At 52.3% G+C, this 20,752-nt stretch overlaps 1 protein-coding gene and 1 long non-coding RNA gene across 27 annotated transcripts; one reads left to right on the top strand and one right to left on the bottom strand.

Annotated features, from left to right (window-relative positions):
• The first annotated feature begins 34 nt into the window (after window positions 1-34).
• On the top strand, window positions 35-6,414 carry LOC111936375 (uncharacterized). Its single transcript, XR_002868122.2, has 3 exons — window positions 35-355; window positions 1,737-1,967; window positions 2,659-6,414. It is a non-coding gene; the product is annotated as an uncharacterized LOC111936375 (long non-coding RNA).
• Window positions 5,718-19,240, bottom strand: ABCB9 (ATP binding cassette subfamily B member 9). Of its 26 annotated transcripts, none has more exons than XM_086855312.1 (14): window positions 19,115-19,186; window positions 18,625-18,669; window positions 18,407-18,552; window positions 16,947-17,638; window positions 16,472-16,586; window positions 15,881-16,011; window positions 14,654-14,859; window positions 14,060-14,257; window positions 12,378-12,506; window positions 11,051-11,239; window positions 10,348-10,521; window positions 8,778-8,937; window positions 8,551-8,687; window positions 5,718-7,469 (listed from the first exon to the last, which is right to left on the bottom strand). In XM_086855312.1, the coding sequence occupies exons 4-14, from the start codon at window positions 17,557-17,559 to the stop codon at window positions 7,131-7,133; spliced, it is 2,391 nt and encodes a 796-aa protein (XP_086711438.1). In that variant the 5' UTR covers window positions 17,560-17,638; window positions 18,407-18,552; window positions 18,625-18,669; window positions 19,115-19,186; the 3' UTR covers window positions 5,718-7,130. The 26 variants fall into 26 exon arrangements, 25 of the variants coding, with proteins under 25 accessions (XP_086711438.1, XP_086711432.1, XP_086711439.1 ...); XM_086855306.1 differs by adding an exon at window positions 10,197-10,295 and having other exon boundaries at window positions 10,405-10,521; window positions 18,407-18,669; window positions 19,115-19,150; XM_086855313.1 differs by having other exon boundaries at window positions 16,947-17,635; window positions 19,115-19,150.
• Between the last annotated feature and the right edge of the window lie 1,512 nt (window positions 19,241-20,752).

Below are 20,752 nucleotides of genomic sequence, written 5' to 3'. Positions count from 1 at the left end.
GCGGCGGGAGGGGGGCGCTGCTGGACGGAACCAAAGGGGCCTGGGGAGGGGGGGCCGCGGTGGCTGAGGGGAGCCCCTGGGATGGGGGGGTGAAGCTCCTGTGAGGGGTCCGTGGGTGAAGCTCCTGTGAGGGGTCCGTGGGTGAAGCCCCTCCATGGGCAGAGCCCCGCACAGAGCGAGCTTTGTGTGCTGCGCTCACGTGAGGCACTCGGGGCCCTCGGAATCCCCGAGGGATCGGTCATTGAGGTTGGAAAAGACCTCTGAGGTCATCGCGTCCGGCTTGTGACCGATCACCAGCTTCTCCACCAGACCACAGCGCTGAGGTGCCACGTCCAGTCTTTCCTTACACATACAGGTATGGGGACTCCACCACGTCCCTGGGCAACCCTTTCCAATGTTTTATCACCCTTTCAGTTAACAAATTCCTCCTGGTGTCCAGCCTGAACCTCCCCTGGCCCAGCCTTCTGGTGCTGTCCCAGTTCCATGGCAGCAGAGCCCGATCCCCGGCTGTCCCCTCCTGTCAGGGAGCTGTGCAGAGCCACAAGGGCCCCTGAGCCTCCTTTTCTCCAGCCTGAGCCCCTTTCCCAGCTCCCTCAGCCTCTCCTGGTGCTCCAGCCCCTTCCCCAGCTCCGTTCCCTTCCCCGGACACGCTCCTCAATGTTCTCCCTGAATGGAGAGCCCAGAAGTGGACACAGGGCTCCAGGTGTGGCCCCGGAGCGGCTGCTGAGACACTCGGACAGGTCCCTGGGATGGCTCGGACCCTGCCCTGGGTCTTGCCGGACAGAGATGAGCTCTCAGGGAGCCTTCCCAGCCCCGCCAGCACAGAGCCTGGAAGTGCCGTAGCCACTCGTGGCCTCCTTTTGTTTAGAACAACACAGCTGTAAATTCGGAAGGAAAATCAGTAGATTTAACTGGTGTTTCCTTACCCAGGTTGGGACTTGGCTGGAGTAAATCTCAAAAGAGTGATTGCATTATTGTTCTCAAGCCTAGGCTGTATACTTATTTAGGTTAAAAATAGCTAAAAATCATATCTGGCTAAGCTTTGGTGCTAGGTCATTTCATTCATCTCTAAGCACTTTCTTCTTCAACAGTGAAGGTCAATAAATAATCTGTCAAAGATGTGTTTCACAGTAAATTTAAATACTTTTGAAAGGCAATGTAGTAAAAACTGTGTCAATTAAAACACCATATATTTTGTTCTTCTGATTTTTATCAGTCATGTCACCAACACTGGAGTAGGCAGTGTGTGGTAACCCTTAGGAGCAGCAGCTCCCCAATTACTGCTGCTGTTAGCAGAGCTGATAAAGGCAATTATGCCTGGAAACAATTAATTGTGTTAACAGAGCCTAAGTTATATGCATCACTTGGCATGCACCACCTTCCTGGCCTGCTTTTTTCCCTACGTGGGTGTGGGTGTGTGTATTATTTCCGTGTGTGTAACTCTGGAGAGAGAACCAGGAGCCAAGGGAGCAGGGGAGGGAATGGCCACGTGGTCCTTGTCCTTTGGAGTTGATATTTTTGATGTAACTGGGGGGGTGGAAAAAAATCCATATAGTGAACAAATACAGTTCTGAGGCAATGAAGTTGCAGTCACACTCAGGAAGTGACCCAGCAGCTCCTGGCAGGACATTGTGATGACGTGACAGCTTTATGGTTGTTCTTTTGTCCTATAACTAAACTTGGCTCCCCACACCTCTCACCCTCCCTGAAGCCCTTTTTGTCATTATTATCCACAGGGAATAATGACCAGCAAGGTGACCCTGCTAGAGGAAGCCTTCCAGGCCTTCTGGCTGCTCGGTGCAAAGGCACTCCACAAGCCTGGGTGCGCTCAGAGGGAGGTGAGGGCGCAATGTTTGCGCAGCAGGAAGCTGAGCCAGGGTGGGGAGAAGGTGTTTAGTGATACAGGCATGCAGCAGGTATCACAGCACTCACCCACCCCTGCACACCTGCCCTCTGCTCTGTGCCAGGTGAGTCAGCAGCCGTGCCCTGGGCACTGACAGGGGTTTGCACAGTCACTACAGCCCTGCCTTGTTCTTTAAAACCAGTAGATAGTCGTCCTGCCAACGCAGTTCCACGTACCCTGTATTTGCACATGCCCATCAAACAGAGTTACAGGTTAAGCTGTCAATCTGCACATGCAAACACACGTATGGATATACACACATACAAACAGAGGAGTTAGTCGAGGGATTAGGAGAAGCCCTTTCTTCACAAGAACATTGGTAATTTGAACTTCATACCCAAACTAAATAAATGGTTTGGGGGCAGCATGGTTTAGAAGAGTCTGACTCAGCTTCGTGTTGTAAATCTAGTTTTACCACTGCCTTGCTGTGTGATCCTGACCGGAGTTCTCAGATCCCCTCAACCGTGGTGCCCCTAAAAAGGGGGATAATGAGAACTGCTCGGTCACAGGTGACAACATAACTCATTTGTGCTCAAGTACAGCATGCATTGAAAACACTACTTCTCCCTGTGTCAGTAATTTGGATTCTGGTGATGGTAGAGAGGAGTCTGCATTAAACATCTGGGTTGCTTCGGAGTACTTTGGTCAGAACCTGCTTGTAATTGAGTTCTCCAGTTGTCCAGAAAAGCAGCAGAGGCTGAAACACAAGATAGAAGTCAACTGCTTCTGTGTAATTATATTTTCTATTTGGACAGGTAGGAGGGTGCCTTCCCATTCTGCAGTCCTTGTGGAAGATACAGGTTTAGTGACAGCACATCACTCGGACAGGATATGAAGGATTGCAGATAAACCAGGATTTTGGGCTACAGGGTTTATCAAATATTGCAGTGCTGCAGGCTGGGATTTATCGTCTCCCCAGGCTCGGTTCCTGTTTGCCTTTGCTGAAATCCTTCTGAAGGGTGACAGCATTCAAGTACATTAGAACTGTAAGCAGGCAAAGTACAGAAGTCAGGATTTCTTATTACAGGAGAATTGGAATAAAAAAATTCGTGAAGATTATGGGGGAAACCATGTAATGATGAATAAGAAGTCAGGCTCCAGTCTTGGGGAGAGCTGGCATCCAGACTAGTTTAAATAAGATGTTAATGTATTTTCTTTTCTATTTAAACTTGATCTTGACTTTTCTTCTGCTACCTCATATCCTTTTATGGTCAGTTGCACTGTACTCATGCATATTTATTAGATTTACACATATTTTGCAAGTCACCTTCACATCTTATTTTCTTTTCCCGGACAAACTGGTTGGTTATGTACACACTAAATTTGCAAATCTCATCTCTGGTGTCCATTAACCCCTGTTAGTCTGGTTGCTCAATGTGCAGATAAGTTTTGGGGCTTATTTGCAATTTAACTTCCTTCTGCATATTAAGCACAGCCAATATACTTCTGTTTAGTTTTCACAACCCAGATTCCTTCACACATGGAAATGACCTGCAGATTCAGCATCCTGGCATTGAAACAGCTGTTCTGTTGGAGAGATCAGTGCCCCTGCTGTCTGAGAGAGAGCAGGAATTAGGTGTTTGTAAGGTACTCCTTCCTTTCAGGGAGCTGCAGGTGTGAGAAGGTTTATTTACCTGCACATATTTTCCTTGCCTTAAGCTCACAGTGAAGCTGGAATAGAAGAGGCAGATATTATTTTTCCTCCCCAGACTAAACCACATCTCTGAACCCGACTAGAAGCACTTTCTGTTTGCTTGTGGCACTTCCAGACCTGCTGAAGGCCTAGAAAGTGCAGCCACTGAAACACACAGAGTTGGTTACTGAGGCAGAGGTTGGTGTGGCAGGAGACAAGTTGTTGGAATAAACACAGCTGTGTTTTTTCCATCGTTGTGTGCTCATTTTCTGGGTCAGGCAGCCACAGACCCTGGCTGTGCAAAGGTGCAGGGTAAACCCCTGTCCCTTGGGGAAGTGCTGGAACTGTAGGATCTACTCTGGGATTTCACCTTGGATGGGGTTCACTGTTGTTTAAATCAAATAAAGCTGTGGTTATCCCTATTACAGGGAATGGTTAGAGCTTATTAATAGTGAGGCAAACAACCTGCTATGGGATATACAGTCAACTTTGCAGTCAGTTGTGCTTTCAAATGCTTAATTGCTTACAGTTCTGCCAGGACAGTCTTCAGTGCCCCCAGGTTAAGATTTCAGATCAATCCCTCAGAGTTCCCTGTGAGGACTTTTCCCTTTGAAGAAAAGGAACTTTTATCTCCATCACTCTGTGTTCTTGAACTGATTTTGTTCATGTTCCCCTGTAAATGTCAACTCTAGGCAAAGTCACAGCCACAAAATACTGTAGTCCAGGTTTTCAGAGGGAACAGTGGCCTTGTTTCCAGGAGAATATCCTGAAACACAGACTGCCCACAGGCAGCCAGGCCCGAGGGATTGGGCAGCTCCAGGAAGCAGCTCGTGTTCCAGCCCTGGAGCAGTTCCCACTGCTGCTTTGGGTGAAGCACAGCTTTAGTGCCAGGCTCAGTCTGGCCAATGGGCACGTCTGACCCTGATTTTCACTTCAAAAAGAAGCCATAGTTGGAATGATTTAGAACGGTAGGATTTTCTGTACAGTCCCAAGGTTTGTGCAGGCAAAAATATCTGCATTAGATTAATTCTGTTGGATCCCTGATGGTGTGTGGAGCTCGCACCCATGTTCCAGGGCATAAGAAAACCCTCATGGCTTTAGCACACAAGCAGTGCTGCTTGTCACATGCCAACAGCACAACAAAAGGGCCCGTTCAAGCCACAAGATGAGAGGCTTAGGGGAAAAGTAGCCTTGAGTTATCTGGATGCAGAAGAGAGAATTCAGCACCTGTGGCAATGAACAAAGTCAAGCCCTGTTATCAGCTTGGACTGGTGCCACCAGCAGAGACAATCTGCTGTTCCCAGTGTGCCATTTCACTGGAAATGAAGCTATTTGGACCTAACAATGCTGGGATTATCATCACAGCAGCCTTGGGAAACACAGTTCCCTTCCTGAAATTCAGTGTAATTTCTGCAATAAAACTAATCTGATTGCACCCTCCAGTTCCCTTTTTGCAGCCCTGCCTAGGAGGAACACGCAGGACACAAATTCTCTTTCCTGGCATCACATGTACTAGTGATCATTGTCCTACCACTACTTCACAGGGTGAGCTGGCTTCCTTAGTTCCCAGGTAAACCAATTTGGGTTTTCCCCTAGTTATTTTATTAAGCAGAAATTAATTCCACTTCTATGAATTGGTGGCCACATTCTGCTCTCAGATACTGATAAAAATGCAGAATTAATCACTTGCCTGTCAGCATTGGGTGGAACCCCCAACCTCCTCATACCCATAGTGCAAATTTTCATCAAGCAGGAACTCCTGGCCATTTACTGAAGGGGTGATTGAGGAGTTCAGAGCACCACACAGGTTCCCTAAGTGGAGGGAGGGAAAACAAAAAGAGATCTTGTTCTTCTTCTGAGGCACAGATTGTTATCATATCACAAAAGCCAGCAGCTGAAAAGATTCCAGTCAGGAAGCACCGTGCTTTGAGAACAGGTTAGACTGCCTGTCCTTCCCTGGGAGACTGACACCCAACAGGATCCGGGATGGAAATGAGTTATCCCCACTGCTGGGCTCACAGCCATTATCAGATGCTGAAGTGTTTTACATACCTCCTTCTCTGTGGGCTCCTCTTGTCATTCCCCAGAACATGTGCAAGAGCAGCTGCATTCAGCTGTGGTCTCTGGTCAGATGTTACCTTGAAAACCCAGAAAGCAAAAAACACCCCCATCCAGAGCGGCTTGACATTGAGTGGCAGAGGTAGTATTTTATTTTTTTTGAGCATCCCTCCTCAAGGACACTAAATTTAGAGTTTGTAAAACATCACTAAATGAAAACAAAACATTGCCAATAACAAAAATGCAAACCTGCTGGAAAGGAAAATGCAGCAGCATTCAAGTATCAGAAAACATGAGAGCTAAAGTGCTTGAGAGAATTTCTTAACTATGCAGAGTCTGAAGTCAGTGTTCCCCTAAAAATGCTATTTTTAAAACAGCACCTGCCTGGCTGCATAGGATTTTTCACCAGTCTATAGCAGGATAACACTAATAAGCCTGAGCCATTACCCCACAGGCTAGGAGCAACACATTTCTTTCTATCCCTCATACTAAAATAAATTATAGTCAAAGAAACACATTATAAAGTTCAGGCAGCTGAAGTTGGACTTCAAGGAAGGTGACAGAACAGATTTCCCATGCAGTGAAGTCGCTAGTGTGGCCTGAAGCTGAACAAAGCTTTGGTGGGGTTTATAAAGTGCTGTCTTTTAGTGTTTTATGCCTGTCTTTAGTAGTGGTTTTTTTTCACACCAGCACCGGGGTTGTGAGTTAAAAAAAATTCTGAAATAACAGACCAATTCTCAGTGGATGCTGGAGCCAGACAGACATTGCACAGTGCACACAAATAACATTAAAAAACTACAAACAAATCAAACCAAAAAAACCCCAAGCCCCAAAACCTAACCCAGTTATGGTAAAACATTTCATCCTTAAAAACAAACGCCCACCAAGCACCAAGAGCAAATCAGAAATAACATCTGCCTCTCGGTCTCCTGGCTTGTCCCAGCAAGGATGGATACTACATGACACAAGCTCAGCAGCAATGGTTGAGAGCCTGAGCCTGCAGGCAACTCAGTGCAAAACTCTCCCAGCATTCAGCTCCATGGGAGTGATCCAGTTTTCACCAAAGCCAATGGGAACTCCCTACAGGCTTCAGCCAACTTTGGATTAGCCCCATAGATTGACAGAGGGAGCAGGACCTTATTTTACAGTCACCATTTTTTCTATCCAGCCACAAAAGCCACCCCCTGAAATTCCTGGAGGGGTTTTCAACCTTCCCCTCCACGCATGCATTTGACATCCATTACAGTTAATAGCAGTTACACATGCAGCTCGATGGGAGAAAAGTCCCGGTCGAGAGGAGTTACTGGTAGTAAGAAAAGAAACCCAGTAGAAATGCTGAGAATTGCTAAAGACCCAGCTCCCTCGAGTGAATCCCTGTTTTGCCAGCCGGCAGGTGCCCGCAGGCCCGTCCTGCAGGAAGCTCTATGGTGTGTGTTTGGGTGTGCAGGGTGTGTGACGTGGGGCGAGCCAGCGGTGCCGTTCTGCCACCTCCGTCCCAGCGTCCAGGGAGCGTCCGAGCGCCGGCCGTGGCCGCCCTCACTTGGGAGCGGCGTTGGTGAAATCGTCCTGTGCCGCGGCCGGCAGGGAATGGTCTATCCTGAACTCCTCCTCCAGCCCGCCGGGCGCCCTGGCCGAATCCCCCCGGGCTGCAGGCTGGACACTGTCCGTGCCGCCCCCCTCCAGCCCCAGGATTTGTCTCTGCACCAGCTTGGAATAAAGGCCTCCTTCTTCCATCAGCTCCTTGTGCGAGCCCTGCTGCACCACGCGGCCCTTGTCCAGCACAATGATGTTGTGTGCCCTCTCCACAGTGCTCAGCCTGTGAGCTATGACAAGCACCGTGTGGTTCTGCAAGTCGCCGTAAATCGCCTGCTGAATCTGCGGGGAGAAAAGGCGTTAGTGCCCTGGCACTGGGAGAGCAGCGGCTTTGTGCTCTGTGTCCAGAAACCTCTGGACAGGAGATGTGCTCTCCTCTGGCTCCCTGCAGCGCTACCAGCACCAGCATGTCCAGCCCAGCTCCCAGCCCAAAGACCATCTCAGCCCAGCCAGGTGAGCTATGAACACAGGTCTGATCCTGCAAGCTGGGGACTTGTCACAGCTGGGGCCCCAATTTGGAGGCCATGTGGTGCTGGCAGAGACTGCAGGGAGCCGACACCTGGTTGAACACAGCTGCTCAGAAAAGCAGAGTTCTTTCCTGAGTGTATCAAGACAAGGCAAGACAGGTTTTTTTCCCAGTCAAGAGACAATAGCACTGACGTCTAAAGGCAGGCAGGTGGCCATCAGGCACATGTCACATTGACACCCCTGGGTAGCCAAAACCAGCCCTGGGCTGCCATCAGGTACCACACATGTGACTGAGGACCTGTGAGGCAGCAAGCTGCTCCAAGGTCAGACACTTGCGCTGCCCCAGCAGGATTTGTCCTCTGGAACTGGAGGCACATCCTGAAATCCCAGCCTTTAACAGCCTTTCCCTTGTGTCATTGCATGAGGGAGGCCAAACTGATGCTGGTACATCACATCCCAGACAGATAAACCAGTTCACAGGATGCTCAAGGCTTTTCCTGCAAGTGTGGCTTCCTTGGTGCCTTGGCTGGGATTTGAGCTCAGGCAGTCCTACCCTCCTTGCTGCAGCCTCATTTTATAGGGTCCTCTTCTGTATCCTGTCCTAAAAGGCTGCACAGAATCTCTGTATGTCAATTAACACTCTCCACACTGCAAAAAATCAGCAAAGATCCCTTCCTCATCAGGTTTGTCAGGCATTGGTTGCTGTGAGCATGGAATTATTCCTTTCCTGCTGGCTATAAGAGCATTGGAAGCAAATTCCTGCCACAGAATTAGCGCTTTACTCAACCCTCTGATGGCACCATGTCAAGAGCAGGTTTATCCCCTGGCTGGACACTGAGGCTACAGTCTGTCCTTCAAACCCTCTTTGGCCCAAACACCCAGGTCACCCACTCACCGCGTGCTCGCTTTCTGCATCCAGCGCGCTCGTGGCTTCATCCAGGATGAGGATGGGAGGGGCTCGGATCAAGGCCCTGGCAATGGCCACTCTCTGCTTCTGCCCACCAGACAGCTGAGCTCCTTTTTCACCTGCCTCTGTTGGGTCAAGGGAGAGAGGAAGGGGTCAAAATAGAAACCAAGAGCTGCCAGGAAGTGCAGCTGCCAGGCCCAGCAGCGGGTGGGTACCTGTGTGGTAGCCATCCTGTAGCTCGGTGATGAAGTTGTGGGCATTGGCCTTTTGGGCAGCCTGAACCACTGACTCGAAGGAGGCAGAAGTTAAGCCATAGGAAATATTATCTGCAATGGAGCGGGCGAACAGCACGGGCTCCTGGCTCACCAGGGAGATCTGCAGGAAACAAGGGAGAGCAGGGATCAGGAGCAGAAGATGCACTGCACGATATCTCAGACCATTGATATTTGTTCCTGCTGAGTAAGGACCAAGATCAAGATACAGAAATATCATTAACCAAGACATAGAAGTGCTCAAGGTGAGCTCCCAGTGAGGATGCCAACATCACAGTGCCCAGTTTGCATCTTCTGTTGGAAAGCCATTTTGCAGGAAAGAAACCCGATGCAATGCTGGCACGTTGGCTTCTGGGATGGGCTTCCCCCTCCCAAAGCCTGCTGTGGTTTTGCTCCAGATCTGTTATTCCCATCACTGTTTGCTTTTCCCAGAATGGAAAATCAGTTGCTGGGATAAGTCAGGCTGGAGAGACCCTCTCCCAGGCCCTTGCTGATTTTCCTTTCAAGGCCAGTAATCACACTTGGGCCGTGTGAATGAGCCCTCTTGCATCTTTTAATCCCAAATGAGCAAGTTAGGGATGTAACTGCTGCAATTCCTTAATTGCTTAGCAACAGTCTCCCTGTCCTGCCTTACAGCCATGGCTGTTCACTGTCACGTTCAGCTGCTTTATCAAACCCTTGATATTGGCATAAATCAAACCTTTCAAACTATTACTCAGAATTTTGCATGAGAGAGCCAGGGAGACACGGTCATATTTTAATTGACTTCTTACCATGCTCCTAACACCACACCAGGCTTTCTAAACTGAAAGACTTGCTTGGCCTTTGATTTTTGCTCCGTACGGGCAGGGAATGTAAATTAGTCACAGTGACTTTGGCTTTCCAGCCTGTCTCTGATCAATTGTTTTCAGGTTTTCCTGCTGGCTGCTGAGGCCATTTGCTCTGGGGGCAAACAAAGGAGGCAGTTACTTGCAGAGATGAAGGCTGATCTGTGCTGACACACAGATGAGAGCTGAGGGGCCTGCACCCCTCTCCTAGGCAAAGCACCAGCCCCCTTCTGGTGTTCCAGCTGCTGCCTGAGGATCCTGAGAGATTTAACTCCCCATTAGCTGGGAATTACTGTAAGATCTTAAGGTAGAAATTGCTGAAGGAATGCAAAACTCTTTTTCCAAACCAAATTTAGATGATAATTAAGCTAACAGCCAAAAACATATTTCTACTGTGTTAGCCAAAAAATACCAAACAAAACATGGTTTTTCTTCTGTTTTTGGAAGGCTTCGCCTTCCCCTTGAAACCACCCTCCATCCCTTTCCCTTCCACCCCCACGAATTATCCAAATTAATTTCTTGGACCACTTCCAACCTCCAGCTTTCTGGACATTTCTGAAGCTGCCAGATCAAATCCAAAGCAACGTGCAGCAGTGCCATGCATCCCCTCTGAGCCCTGCAGGTGGTAACTGGGCTAAGCAGAACACAGGGATCACAACCAGAAGACACGTATCAGTCGCTCGTACCACGGAGTGCAGGTACTTGTGATCGTACATGTTAATGGGACGCCCATCCAGCAGCACCTGCCCATCCTGCAGAGGGTAGAAGTTCTCCAGGATGTTGACACAGGAGCTCTTCCCACTCCCTGAAGGACCCACCAGCGCTGTCACTTTGCCGGGGTGCAGGGTGAAGGACACGTTCTGCAACATGGACGGGAGAGCGTGCTCAGCTCCAGGCTTTTCTCAATGTCCTGGGACACTACACAAGAGAAGTAGCCAGAATCTGGCCAGAGTGACACCTTTGCCTTGGTGATGTGCCACATCAGCCATTTCTCCTGGCTCTGAGGAAGCAAAAAGCCTCCAAATTGCTTCAGATTTGCCTGCTGATGTAGCAGGTCCTCTAAAAAGCAAGCTGACCTCTTTGCTACTTCCCCCTGCCTCATGATCCCAGCCCCTCTCCCACGGAAACAGTCTGAGGCAGCTTGGCACAAAGCCCTGTACCACGCTGACATGTTTAATGCCTGAGCGGGGAACAAGGGTTTTATTAATAAATCTCATTCCTTGTAAGGAAGGCCAGCCCTAAACACCCGCTGCTCCTTTTAATCTGTTTTCCAGCACGCACTGAGCCTGCCATTGCACATCTCTGCCGGGCAGCTGCCACTCCCCACGGGCTGGGGTTTGGTTCTGGCAGCACGTGGTGCTGGGAGTGCGCAGTGCCCACAGGGCTCACCTGGAGAACCTGCGTTGCGGAGCGAGTGCGGTAGGAAAAGGTCACATTCCTGAACTCCACCTTCCCATCCACGTGATCTGGGGCCAGGGATCCGTCGTGCACCATCGTGGGCTTGCGGTCAATGAATTCAAAGACCTTCTCAGCAGCTCCCACTCCCTGCATGAGGCCGCTGTACACGGAGCCGATGGACTGGAAGGGAGGAGGCAGCAGTGAGATCCTCCCAAGTGATGGAGAAATCAGCCAGCACCACTTGTAAGGACAATGGCTGAAGCATTCCGGGTCTCCCATCACCTGACATTGACTGCAGTCATCAGACAAAGGAAAAGAAAACTCTTCCTCTTCTGTTGGGTATGGACAACCCAGGGAAAGGGTGTTTTTCAATATTAAATCCAGAGTTGCAGAACAGTTTGTACTGTAACTGTCCCTCCCAGCAGGAGGGTAAAAAAAAACCCCAAACCAAACTAAATCCACACCAAAACCACAGCCTGGAAACCCCACCAGAGCCTGCAGTCATCTGAACAGATGGTGAGAGCTGGGCAAGCTGCCTCTAGCGCTGCTCTGCCCCTGCACAGAGGCTGAAGCACCACCAAAACCACACTTGGCTGTGAGGAAACCTCGACTGGATTATTCCTGCCTGGATTAGCCAAGTTTATGCCTCTGCAAGGGGAAGGTAGCCCTGGGTGGGCTTTACCATCCCACCCACAATCCCATCTTGCTAATGTGCTGCCAAGGCAGCAGCTTGCAGCCTATTCCAGGGAAAGGAAAAAAGAAATATATATAATTAAGTTTTTAATGAAGCCTGAAATTTAACAGGCAGCTTTGTAATCCCTTCATTCTTCACGCCAGGAAATGTGCTTGGCAGGCTGCCAGGGCTCTGCCCTTCAGCAAGGCCAGCCTGACCCCTCTGGTCCCAGTTGCCTTTTTGGGGGACAAGCTGCTTCAGGAACATGAAAGTTGTGAGACCACAGCAGGGGAGGAACGGGGAGCAGTGGGGAGAATCCCCCCTCTGGCAGTGCCACAGCACCAAAGAAATGTGTCATGGGAAAGTCAGCACTGGATCTATGTCTGCAAGTGCCCTGGGACCTTCTGGGAGATAAACACCCTCTTGAAACGTGTCAGAGTGTGGGGAGGCTCTGGTACAGGTTGCCCAGAGAAGCTGTGGCTGCCCCATCCATAGAAGTGTCCAAGGCCAGGTTGGATGAGGCTTAGAGCAACCTGGGAAGGTGTGGAAGGTGTCCCTGCCCATGGCAGGGAGTTGGAATGAGATGGTCTTTAAGGTCCCTTCCAAACCAACCCATTCTGGGATTCCCTGCTAAAACGGACTCACCTCCATGCAGTCTCCCAAGACAAACTCATAAATGATGAAGGATATCAGGTTTCCACTCGTCATTTGCCCAGAGATCACGAGGTGCCCACCGTAGTAAAGGATGCTGACCTGGACCACCAGCAGAGTCAGCTGAAAACAAGAAAACACCCCAGAATCAGCAAGGACAAAGGATATTTTGGTGCCTTTGTCATTACTCTCACAACAGCCCAAGCTTCATGTGCTGACATTTATTCTTTGAGCCCTGAGCTGAGAATCTCTGACAGTGCAGCTGACAGCCCTAGGAGCAAGCATGGAAATGAGAAAAACAACTCAAGTACATGGGCTGATTTAAGGAGCTGGGCAGATATCTTACAACAAAACAAGTCCCAAGGGACAACAGCCAAGGAGGCAGAATTTATCTGAAATAACAGAACATCTCATGAACTTCTCTCTAAGATCCTCAAGCATAATAAACTGTGTTCAAATTATCCAAGACATGCAGTCACCTCACCACTAAAATAAACTTTCTGTTCTATGAGTGTGACACATTTTAATTTAGAACACAAAATCAAGCCAGGAGTTAATGCAGAATATCCTCCTTGCCTGTACAAGTCCCTGAAGCATAACCCCAGCTGTCGTCTGAAGTCAGTGGGGGGGGGTACCACCTACTCTAGAAAGGAGACAGATCAGCTCTGATGTGACAAATACCAGCCCCTTTTATTCAGCTGGTTTTGTTCCACGCTGCCTAGGTGCTCCAAAAAGGAACGATGCCCTGGAGCCCTGTGGGACCAGAAGAGGCTGTAAATTTACACAGACAAAAATATAGAGGAAAAAAATGCATCCTCTACAGCTCTGCCATGCTCTGATCTTAAGCTCCTGCATTCCTTCCAAGAAAGACTCTACCAAGGCTGAGCTTTATCCATTGTCCTTTTTCTATGTGAGCCCTGCAGGAGCAGTTTTTGAGGGCTTTTGCCTTCTTAGATTAGTCAAGACCTGTGTCAACCCAGTTCATTCTCCAGCTTCACCTGGGAGCCCAAAAACAATGCTAATAATGCTTCCATTTTGTCTGCAGATTTGGGAAGCCATAAAGTCTCTCAGAGCTGCACGAAGGCACCATAACTCACAGACCCTTCACCAGCGACTGCCTCGATCCCTGAACGTGCAGGGACAAGGGCAGCCTCACGTGAGGGTTTTGCCGACACTGGAGAAGTCCCAAACCATCTGGTGTTAAACGATGAAAAAGCATTTTTGCAGGGGGGAAATAAAAAAATCCCAAAGCCAAAGCCCAGAAGCCTCCCCCTGCCACCACCCACACGCAGAAAATCTCCGTTCCTGAGCAGAAGCTCAACCAACGCCGCGGCTGTTCCCAGCCGGAGCCCCGGAGCGGAGCTGGCACAGGCACGCACTGCAGCACCACGCAGGCATGGGCTGCTCCACGACCTTGAGCTCTTATCAATTATTGCCCCATTTGCAGGGGAAAACAGACGGTTCCACAGAATGACACAACGCTGCCTCGCGGCGGAACGGGATGTATTTTTTGACGGATGAAAATAACAAATGATCAAGAGCCCTGGGATTACTGGCAGCAGACAGCAAGGCTGGGCTCACCCCACAGAGTTCCCTGGAAGTGGAGGAGAACCACATGTGCTTTGGGATCTGGAGAGCTTTCCCTGCCCATCCCAGCCCCAGGGCCATCCACCTACCCCGCTGGACCAGACGTAGTAGGTGTAAGCCATGGCCTCCCGTTTGTTGAGCTTGTACACCTGCTGCAGCTTCTGCCAGTACACGTTGGCCTCCGTCTCCTCGTTGGCGAAGCTGCGGACGGTCTTCATGGCCGAGATGGTCTCCTCAGCCGTGTTGTTGGCCTTGGCCAGAGCGCTCTGCACGTCCTTGGAGAGCTTCTGCAGAGAGCAGAGGGAGGCAGAGGGAGCTCAGCAGGTGCCAGACTGCCCATGGCACATCTCCCCACTCGCCCTGGGCTCTGAGACCCCACCAAGTGACTCCAAAGCGGGAGGAGAGATGGCACAAGGACAGGCAGATGCATACAGGACATTCCACAGCCCAGCCACTTCTTCTGTCAGACCTGAGATGCTTCCACTCGTGGGCATGAAGCAAGGTAAGAGCCCAGGCTACCTGTCTGCCCACACAGGTTTAGTGTGACCGACCTGCTTCCACTGCTGGCAGCAAAACCCTCCAGCACCACTCCAGCATCACTCCCACCGGCTCCAAGGCCACCCACAAGCTCCTTGGTGGCTTCACAGGAAGACCAGCCCAGCACTGTGTCTGCTCCTGCCTACCTGGTAGTACTTCCCATAGACATCAGACACCAGCATGATGATGGGGAAGCCCATGAAGGTGACCAGGGAGAGCTTCCAGGAGAGGCTGAACATAAAGAAGATCACACCCGTGGCCTTCACCACGTTGCGCAGGAAGATGTTGATGTTCTGGGAGACCAGGTCGCTCACGATGGTCGTGTCCGAAGTCAGGCGGGAGATGACGTCCCCTGCAGCAACGAGGGATCAGGGAAGGGGAGAGCAGGGACGTGTCACCATGGCAGGTCACTGTCTAACTGTGTCCCACATCCCAGGGGCCAGATGGAGCTCCCCATCCAACCAGCTGGGGGTCTGAAGGGTGGCATGGAAGGGGGGCAACTCTCCACCGCTGTGGATGCAAAGCAAAACAGAGGAGCTTGGATTGCTGCATGCACGAGGAGCAGGAGGTGGCACCTGAAGGCAGAAGCTACATCCCTGGGTCACCAAGGGTGGCTGTGGGACAGCAGAGGGGACTGTGGCAGCATCCTGTGCTGGAGGGCAGCTCACAGGCCACACACAGTCCACAGCCTGGAGCTGACCCAAGAGACCTGAGGACATGGGTCCAGCTACCAAGGGATGAAGCTCTGGCGGTGCCTTTTGGTGGAGCTGAGTTTTACAGCCAGCAAACATCACATTGAACTCCTAAAGCCTTGGCCTGTGTTTGAGCCCAGCTGAATTCCCATGCTTTTGTGCAAGTCCAGGGTTACCCATATCCCACTTCTGCTGTCCTCAGCTACCAAGGCACTGTGCAGTGACTGCTAAATACAGCAACAGCCTCAAAACTAAAAATACCACTGAGACAAAATTAAATGTGTGAAAGTTACACCAGAGTGGCACGGCCTGGGACCGGGACTGGGACAGGACTGAACTTCAAGCAGGGAAAGCAACAAGCACATCCAGCAAGCCTCACACATCTGAGGTGTCAGGGAAAGGAGCAGAGCTGGAGAGCAGCCCACCAGTAGGCTCTGATGGGAGGAAGGAAATGGGAGTTTTGGGGGTGGGACTTCTGGATGCCAGACTGATGGGTGGCAATGGGACATTCCCATGCTGGGAGGCCACAGAAAGGGAAAACCTTTCTGCCTCTATTTCTAACCACGAGCATGTGGGCACCACCTCTGGCTGCCCCCCGTATGACAGCAGAGCAAGCCAAGGGGAAAAAATCTGGGATGGGATAGAGGGGTTAGAACAAATCCAGGGGAGAGAGGAACCAACCTGTGCGATTCTCATCAAAAAAACTCATCTCCTGAGACACCAGCGACCTGAAGAGGCAGTTGCGAAGGCGGATGTTCAGTCTTGCAAAGATGAGCGTAAAAACGCCGCCCCGGATACCTGCGGCAAATGAGCTAATTGCAGATAAGAAACGTTATAGAGCCATGGACACAAAACCCTCTCAGCAACACAAACACCCCCACGCCGGGCCAAGGGCCTGGGCAGTGCTGACACCACTTATCACCAGCCCACACCTCTCCTGGGTGCCACCAGCACAGTGGTGGCTGGTCCTAATCACAGTAGTCACAAGCTTTGGGAGGGAACACAGCACTGCTGGAACAGCATGCCCCAGGGAACCCATTCCCTGTGTTCATTCCTGCTCCCCCACCTCCAGCAGATGGACATGAAGGGCTACACAAAGGCCTCGTGACTGCCAGATGCCTCTCTGCATCGTGACAGCGCAGAGAATTCACAGCACATCCCTGGGGTGTGGCAGAGAGCTGGTGGAGTGAGTGCCTGTGCCTACCATCACCACGAGCTCCTGTGGGAAAACCCCAAACTCCTTGCCAGGGCCAAATCCAGCCCCTGGATTACCTTCCTATGGCAAGCAGCGACATGACCAGCACTGCCGTGGAGAAGCGATCCATGCTCTTCTGCACCACGATGCCATCGATGGCCAGCCCCGTGTAGTAGGGCAGGAAGGTCTCTCCTGCAGGACAAGCACAGGACATGGAGGTTCAGCCCCACTGCATGGGACTTGCACAGGACCTGTATTCCCAACTGTGACAGCCTGTGGACAACCCCATCCCCGCCACAGAGATACTTGGCCATCACACAGTACACCCTGCAAGTGTGGCACGTGGGGATGTTGCACTCCCAGTGTGTTTTATCTCCTGTTGCATTTGGTTTTGCCCCATTGCATTTTTCACCCACCCCATGCAGCACATGCCACCCAGCACCCCCCAGAAAAAGCCATCCTAAGGTTCTTCCAAGCCCCAGCACCATGGTTCCCCCGTCCCTCCTGGCAAGGATGGGAGCACACCACGGCCCTCCTGGTCCCTTCACTCACCCAAGGCAGCCACGAGGAGGAAGAAGGAGGCGATGCCCAGGAAGAAGGCGTCCGGCTTGGTGTAGGACAGCAGTTTATGGATGGTGGGACCTGCTGCCTCCTCCCTCTTGTCCCTCGAGGTGCCCCCATCACAGCTCTCCTCCACCTCGGCACGGGACTCGGAGCCAGGCCCCAGCGCCTCGCGGGAGGAGGTGACACAAGCCAGCAGCTGCCACAGCCCAAAGGTGGCCGCCAGCGCCACGTAGGTCCAGGCAAAGAGCCCCCAGAACCAGGGGTCCCTGATGGTCTTCCGCACCTCCGAGTAGAGCAGCAGCTTCACCATCATGTAGATGCCCATGAGGAGGCAGACGACGGCGATGAAGGTCCGCGATGCCCTGAGGCGCCGGGGGCCGTAGGCCGTGTTGGTGGCCACGCCGATGGCAGCACCCAGCAGCACACAGCTGCGGTACAGGCAGCCCCCCCAGATGTCCAGCAGCGAGTTGAAGATGTTGAAGTGCCGCAGGTCCTGCAGGACATTCCGGCCGCCCTGGCCATGGGTGTAGAGCAGCGTGGTGACCACCACATCAGCCCCGCTGAGCGCCAGCGTGCTGGCCACCGCCTTCCAAGCGCGCATCCTCGTCACCGGGCTGGGAGTCACTGACGTGGTGAGGGGAAGCCCTAACACAGGAAGGATGTGCTCATGTCGGCCTCTGCTGTGAGGTGAGAAGAAGGAGATGGGGTTATTTACCCCAGGGAGGAGGCAGGGAAAGGGAAGCAGGATGGGGCGACAACTGTGCCAGCTTCGTACCAACCCATCGCAATGCCACACACCACTACCTGCACCTCCTTGCCCTCCCACACATGGCCCAAGGTGTTTCATTAAATGAGCAGCACAGAAAAACTTCCCTCCCAGATGCCTTCACCCATCCTGAATCCCAAAGCAGAAGTCTGCACATCCAATGGGAATCTTCGTCCCCACTTGCTGTGGCGGCTGCTGAGTGCAGCCACGACACCCGTGCAGCCACGTGTCCTGCCCTACAGAGCCGTGTAAACTTGGACAGTCATGATCCCAGAGTCCCTGCCCACCTTTCCCAAGACAAAGCTGAAACCAAGCAGTCAAAACTGTAGGAAAGCAGACAGGGGAGCAGATTAGTTCTATAATGGAACCCCCTCATCAAAATAAGACTAAACCATAGGTACTGCAGCTTGTCACACCTTACTGTCCCCAGCCCTCTTGGATATTAATTCAGGGTAACCCACTAAACCCGCTGTTTAGTCAGCGTGCAGTTCAATGACACAACAAAAATCCCGAGAGGAAATTAAAAAGGGGTTGGAATTCCAGAGCTTCGTCCCGTGGGAGATGAAGGCTCCGGGACGGGGGGGACGCTGCCTTTGCTGTGGCCCGGGGTTGTGTCCGGCAGGTTCGGAAGGGACACGGGAAAGGGCAGAAAGCTCGACTTGCTCTAAGCCGAGCCGCTCACCTGCTCCGGTGCCATGCCCTGAGGAGCCACGCGTTGGCAAGAGGGAGGTACCCGATCCCGAAATTTGTGCTGGGTCAGCAGCTGGTGACGGTGCACAGTGCGGGCGGCACCGAGCAAGGGGTGCCGTGTGCCGGCCACACTCCGGCCTGCGAGAGCGCAGCCCCCCAAAACCAAACCACCGGGACGAAGGGCAGCCCTTGGCACCGGACAGGCTGCGCCCTCGGGCGAGAGCTGCTCTGCGGCCGGGCAAGTGGGATAAAAAGCTAAAAAGCGGAGGAAAACGAGGCAGAGGCTGCAATTTGGGGAAGCACGGGGGTTTACGGGGTGGGTGGGGAAGGAGGGATGGAGGCCAAGCAGAGCAGCGGGGCCAGGGAGGAGCAGGACACGCTTCCCAGGGTGCTCGCTGCTGCCATCCGCTGCAAAGCTGCGCGGATCCGGCCCATGGAGGAGGAGGAGAAAGAAGAGAAGGAGGAGGAGTAGGAGGCAGCCACCGCAGCTCCCCACCACCCGCAGCAACGTCCCCAAACCCCCGAGCTGGAACCGCCCAAGGTCCCCACTCGCATCCAGCCTTCCCCGCGCAGGAGAACGTCCCGAGGCGAGGTGAGAGACACCCGGGAAGGGCCGTGCCCGCCGTACCCCGGCCGAAAACACACACACAGCTCCCCCCTTCCGAGCGGCTCAGCCTCGGCCCGCCCGGACGGCTCTTACCGGCGGCGGCTCGGGGATCGGCGGCTCAGCCCGCTCGGACCGGCGGCGGCGCGTCCCGGGAACAAGGTCGCTGCTGGGCGTGGCTCTGCCGTGGCCACGCCCCCGACCACGCCCCTCCTGCGGCGCGCGCCCGGCCCCGCCCACGGCCGGACCGGCCAGCGGCACCGGGGACCCCCCAAATTCGGGGCTCGAGCTGGGGGTCCCCGGTCCCCCCGCTCCGCCCAGTCCCGGTAAACCTCGCCCCGACGCGGCAAAGGCGGTCCCGGAGTTTTCCCCACTTTAGAAGGTTTTTTATCCTCTCCAAATGTACATGTTCTTAATTTTTAAAGATTATTTTATTGGTTCTATGTAATTAGTGCAGTAAAGAGGTAAAATACAACACAGGAATTGGCTCAAAAGCAACCGGGATAAGAACTCGAAATAATATTTTAAGTTAACCCTTAAAGAGGGGTTAGGTGGGGGTTTAATTAACCCCTAACACAGAGGGATCCACTTTGAAGAAATCCAGCTTGTAAATTACTTTCACCTTCACCTCCCACTCCAACTCTTAAGGAATGGAAGGGCTCAGCCTCTTCCCTGGACAGCAACCATGCATCCAGGTGAGCGATACAGGTGACAAAGGGGCAGGGCAGTGCCATTATCCCAAGGTTTCCCTGCGTTTTTAGAGTGCTGGGCTTAAAAACACCCCTGTGACCCTCACTAGCATTGGCACAGATGTCAGAATTCCTGAAGTTCACACCATTTCTGGAGAGAACAGAATGGTGATGTTACAAAAGACAAATTCATTTTTCTCTGCCTGGATAACCAAAACCAAAAATACCACATTCTGTTGTTGATTTTATTTCTGCTAGTAAGTGCTTAAAACAAAACAACAAAACAAAACAAAAACAAAAAAAATCTCTCACTGCAAGATCTTCCCACATCCACCAGGAACACAGTCACACCTGGAGCGACTATTCCTGGCTCAGGCTCACAGCAGGGACACTTTTAAGCTGCAGGAAACATTGTCCATGGCTAAGCCGGGTCTGGTTTCTGCTTCACTTCCATCTGCACACAGATCCCTCCAGGGCTTTGGTGCAATCACTCCCAAAGGGCAACTTCCAAGCCACAGTCAAGGTGGAGCTTTTTTGGCAGGACCGAGTCTCTCCCTGCCAAACCTAAACGAGGATGGTGCCACCTCCCTCGGTCTGAGGGATGATCCAAGGGCAAACCCGGACCAGGAAGGGACTGAACAGACCCCCTTGTCTGAACCTTCCCCTTCCTTTCTCCCAGGACAGAGCAGGCACATCTGTACCCTGCACTCCCACACAGCTGGGCCACAAACCTCAGGGACAGCGCGTGCTGTCCCCGGCGCCGCAGGACCCCCGGAACACCCCAGGGTTAACTGGTTTTCTTCCCGCCAGCCATGCTCTGCTCAGGGGGCAGCACCGTCTCGATCTGGAACGACACAAACTGGCCCTTCTTCAGCTTCTTCAGGGAGCTGGCAGTGCTGCCCCCAAACACGTTGTCCTCCACTTTGAAGGCCAGAGAGGGCAGGCCCCGAGTTTTCCTTTTCACACCCTTCTGCTCCCGCTTGCAGGCCCTGGTCATGTTGGAGATCACCTGCCAGGAGAACGGAGGGGTTGGGCCTCCAAGGTG

The sequence above is a fragment of the Cyanistes caeruleus genome, chromosome 18, assembly GCF_971803275.1.
Source record: "Cyanistes caeruleus chromosome 18, bCyaCae1.hap1.1, whole genome shotgun sequence".
In the NCBI taxonomy this organism is placed as follows: Eukaryota; Metazoa; Chordata; class Aves; order Passeriformes; family Paridae; genus Cyanistes; species Cyanistes caeruleus.
This window is presented reverse-complemented; position numbering and strand designations above follow the sequence as displayed.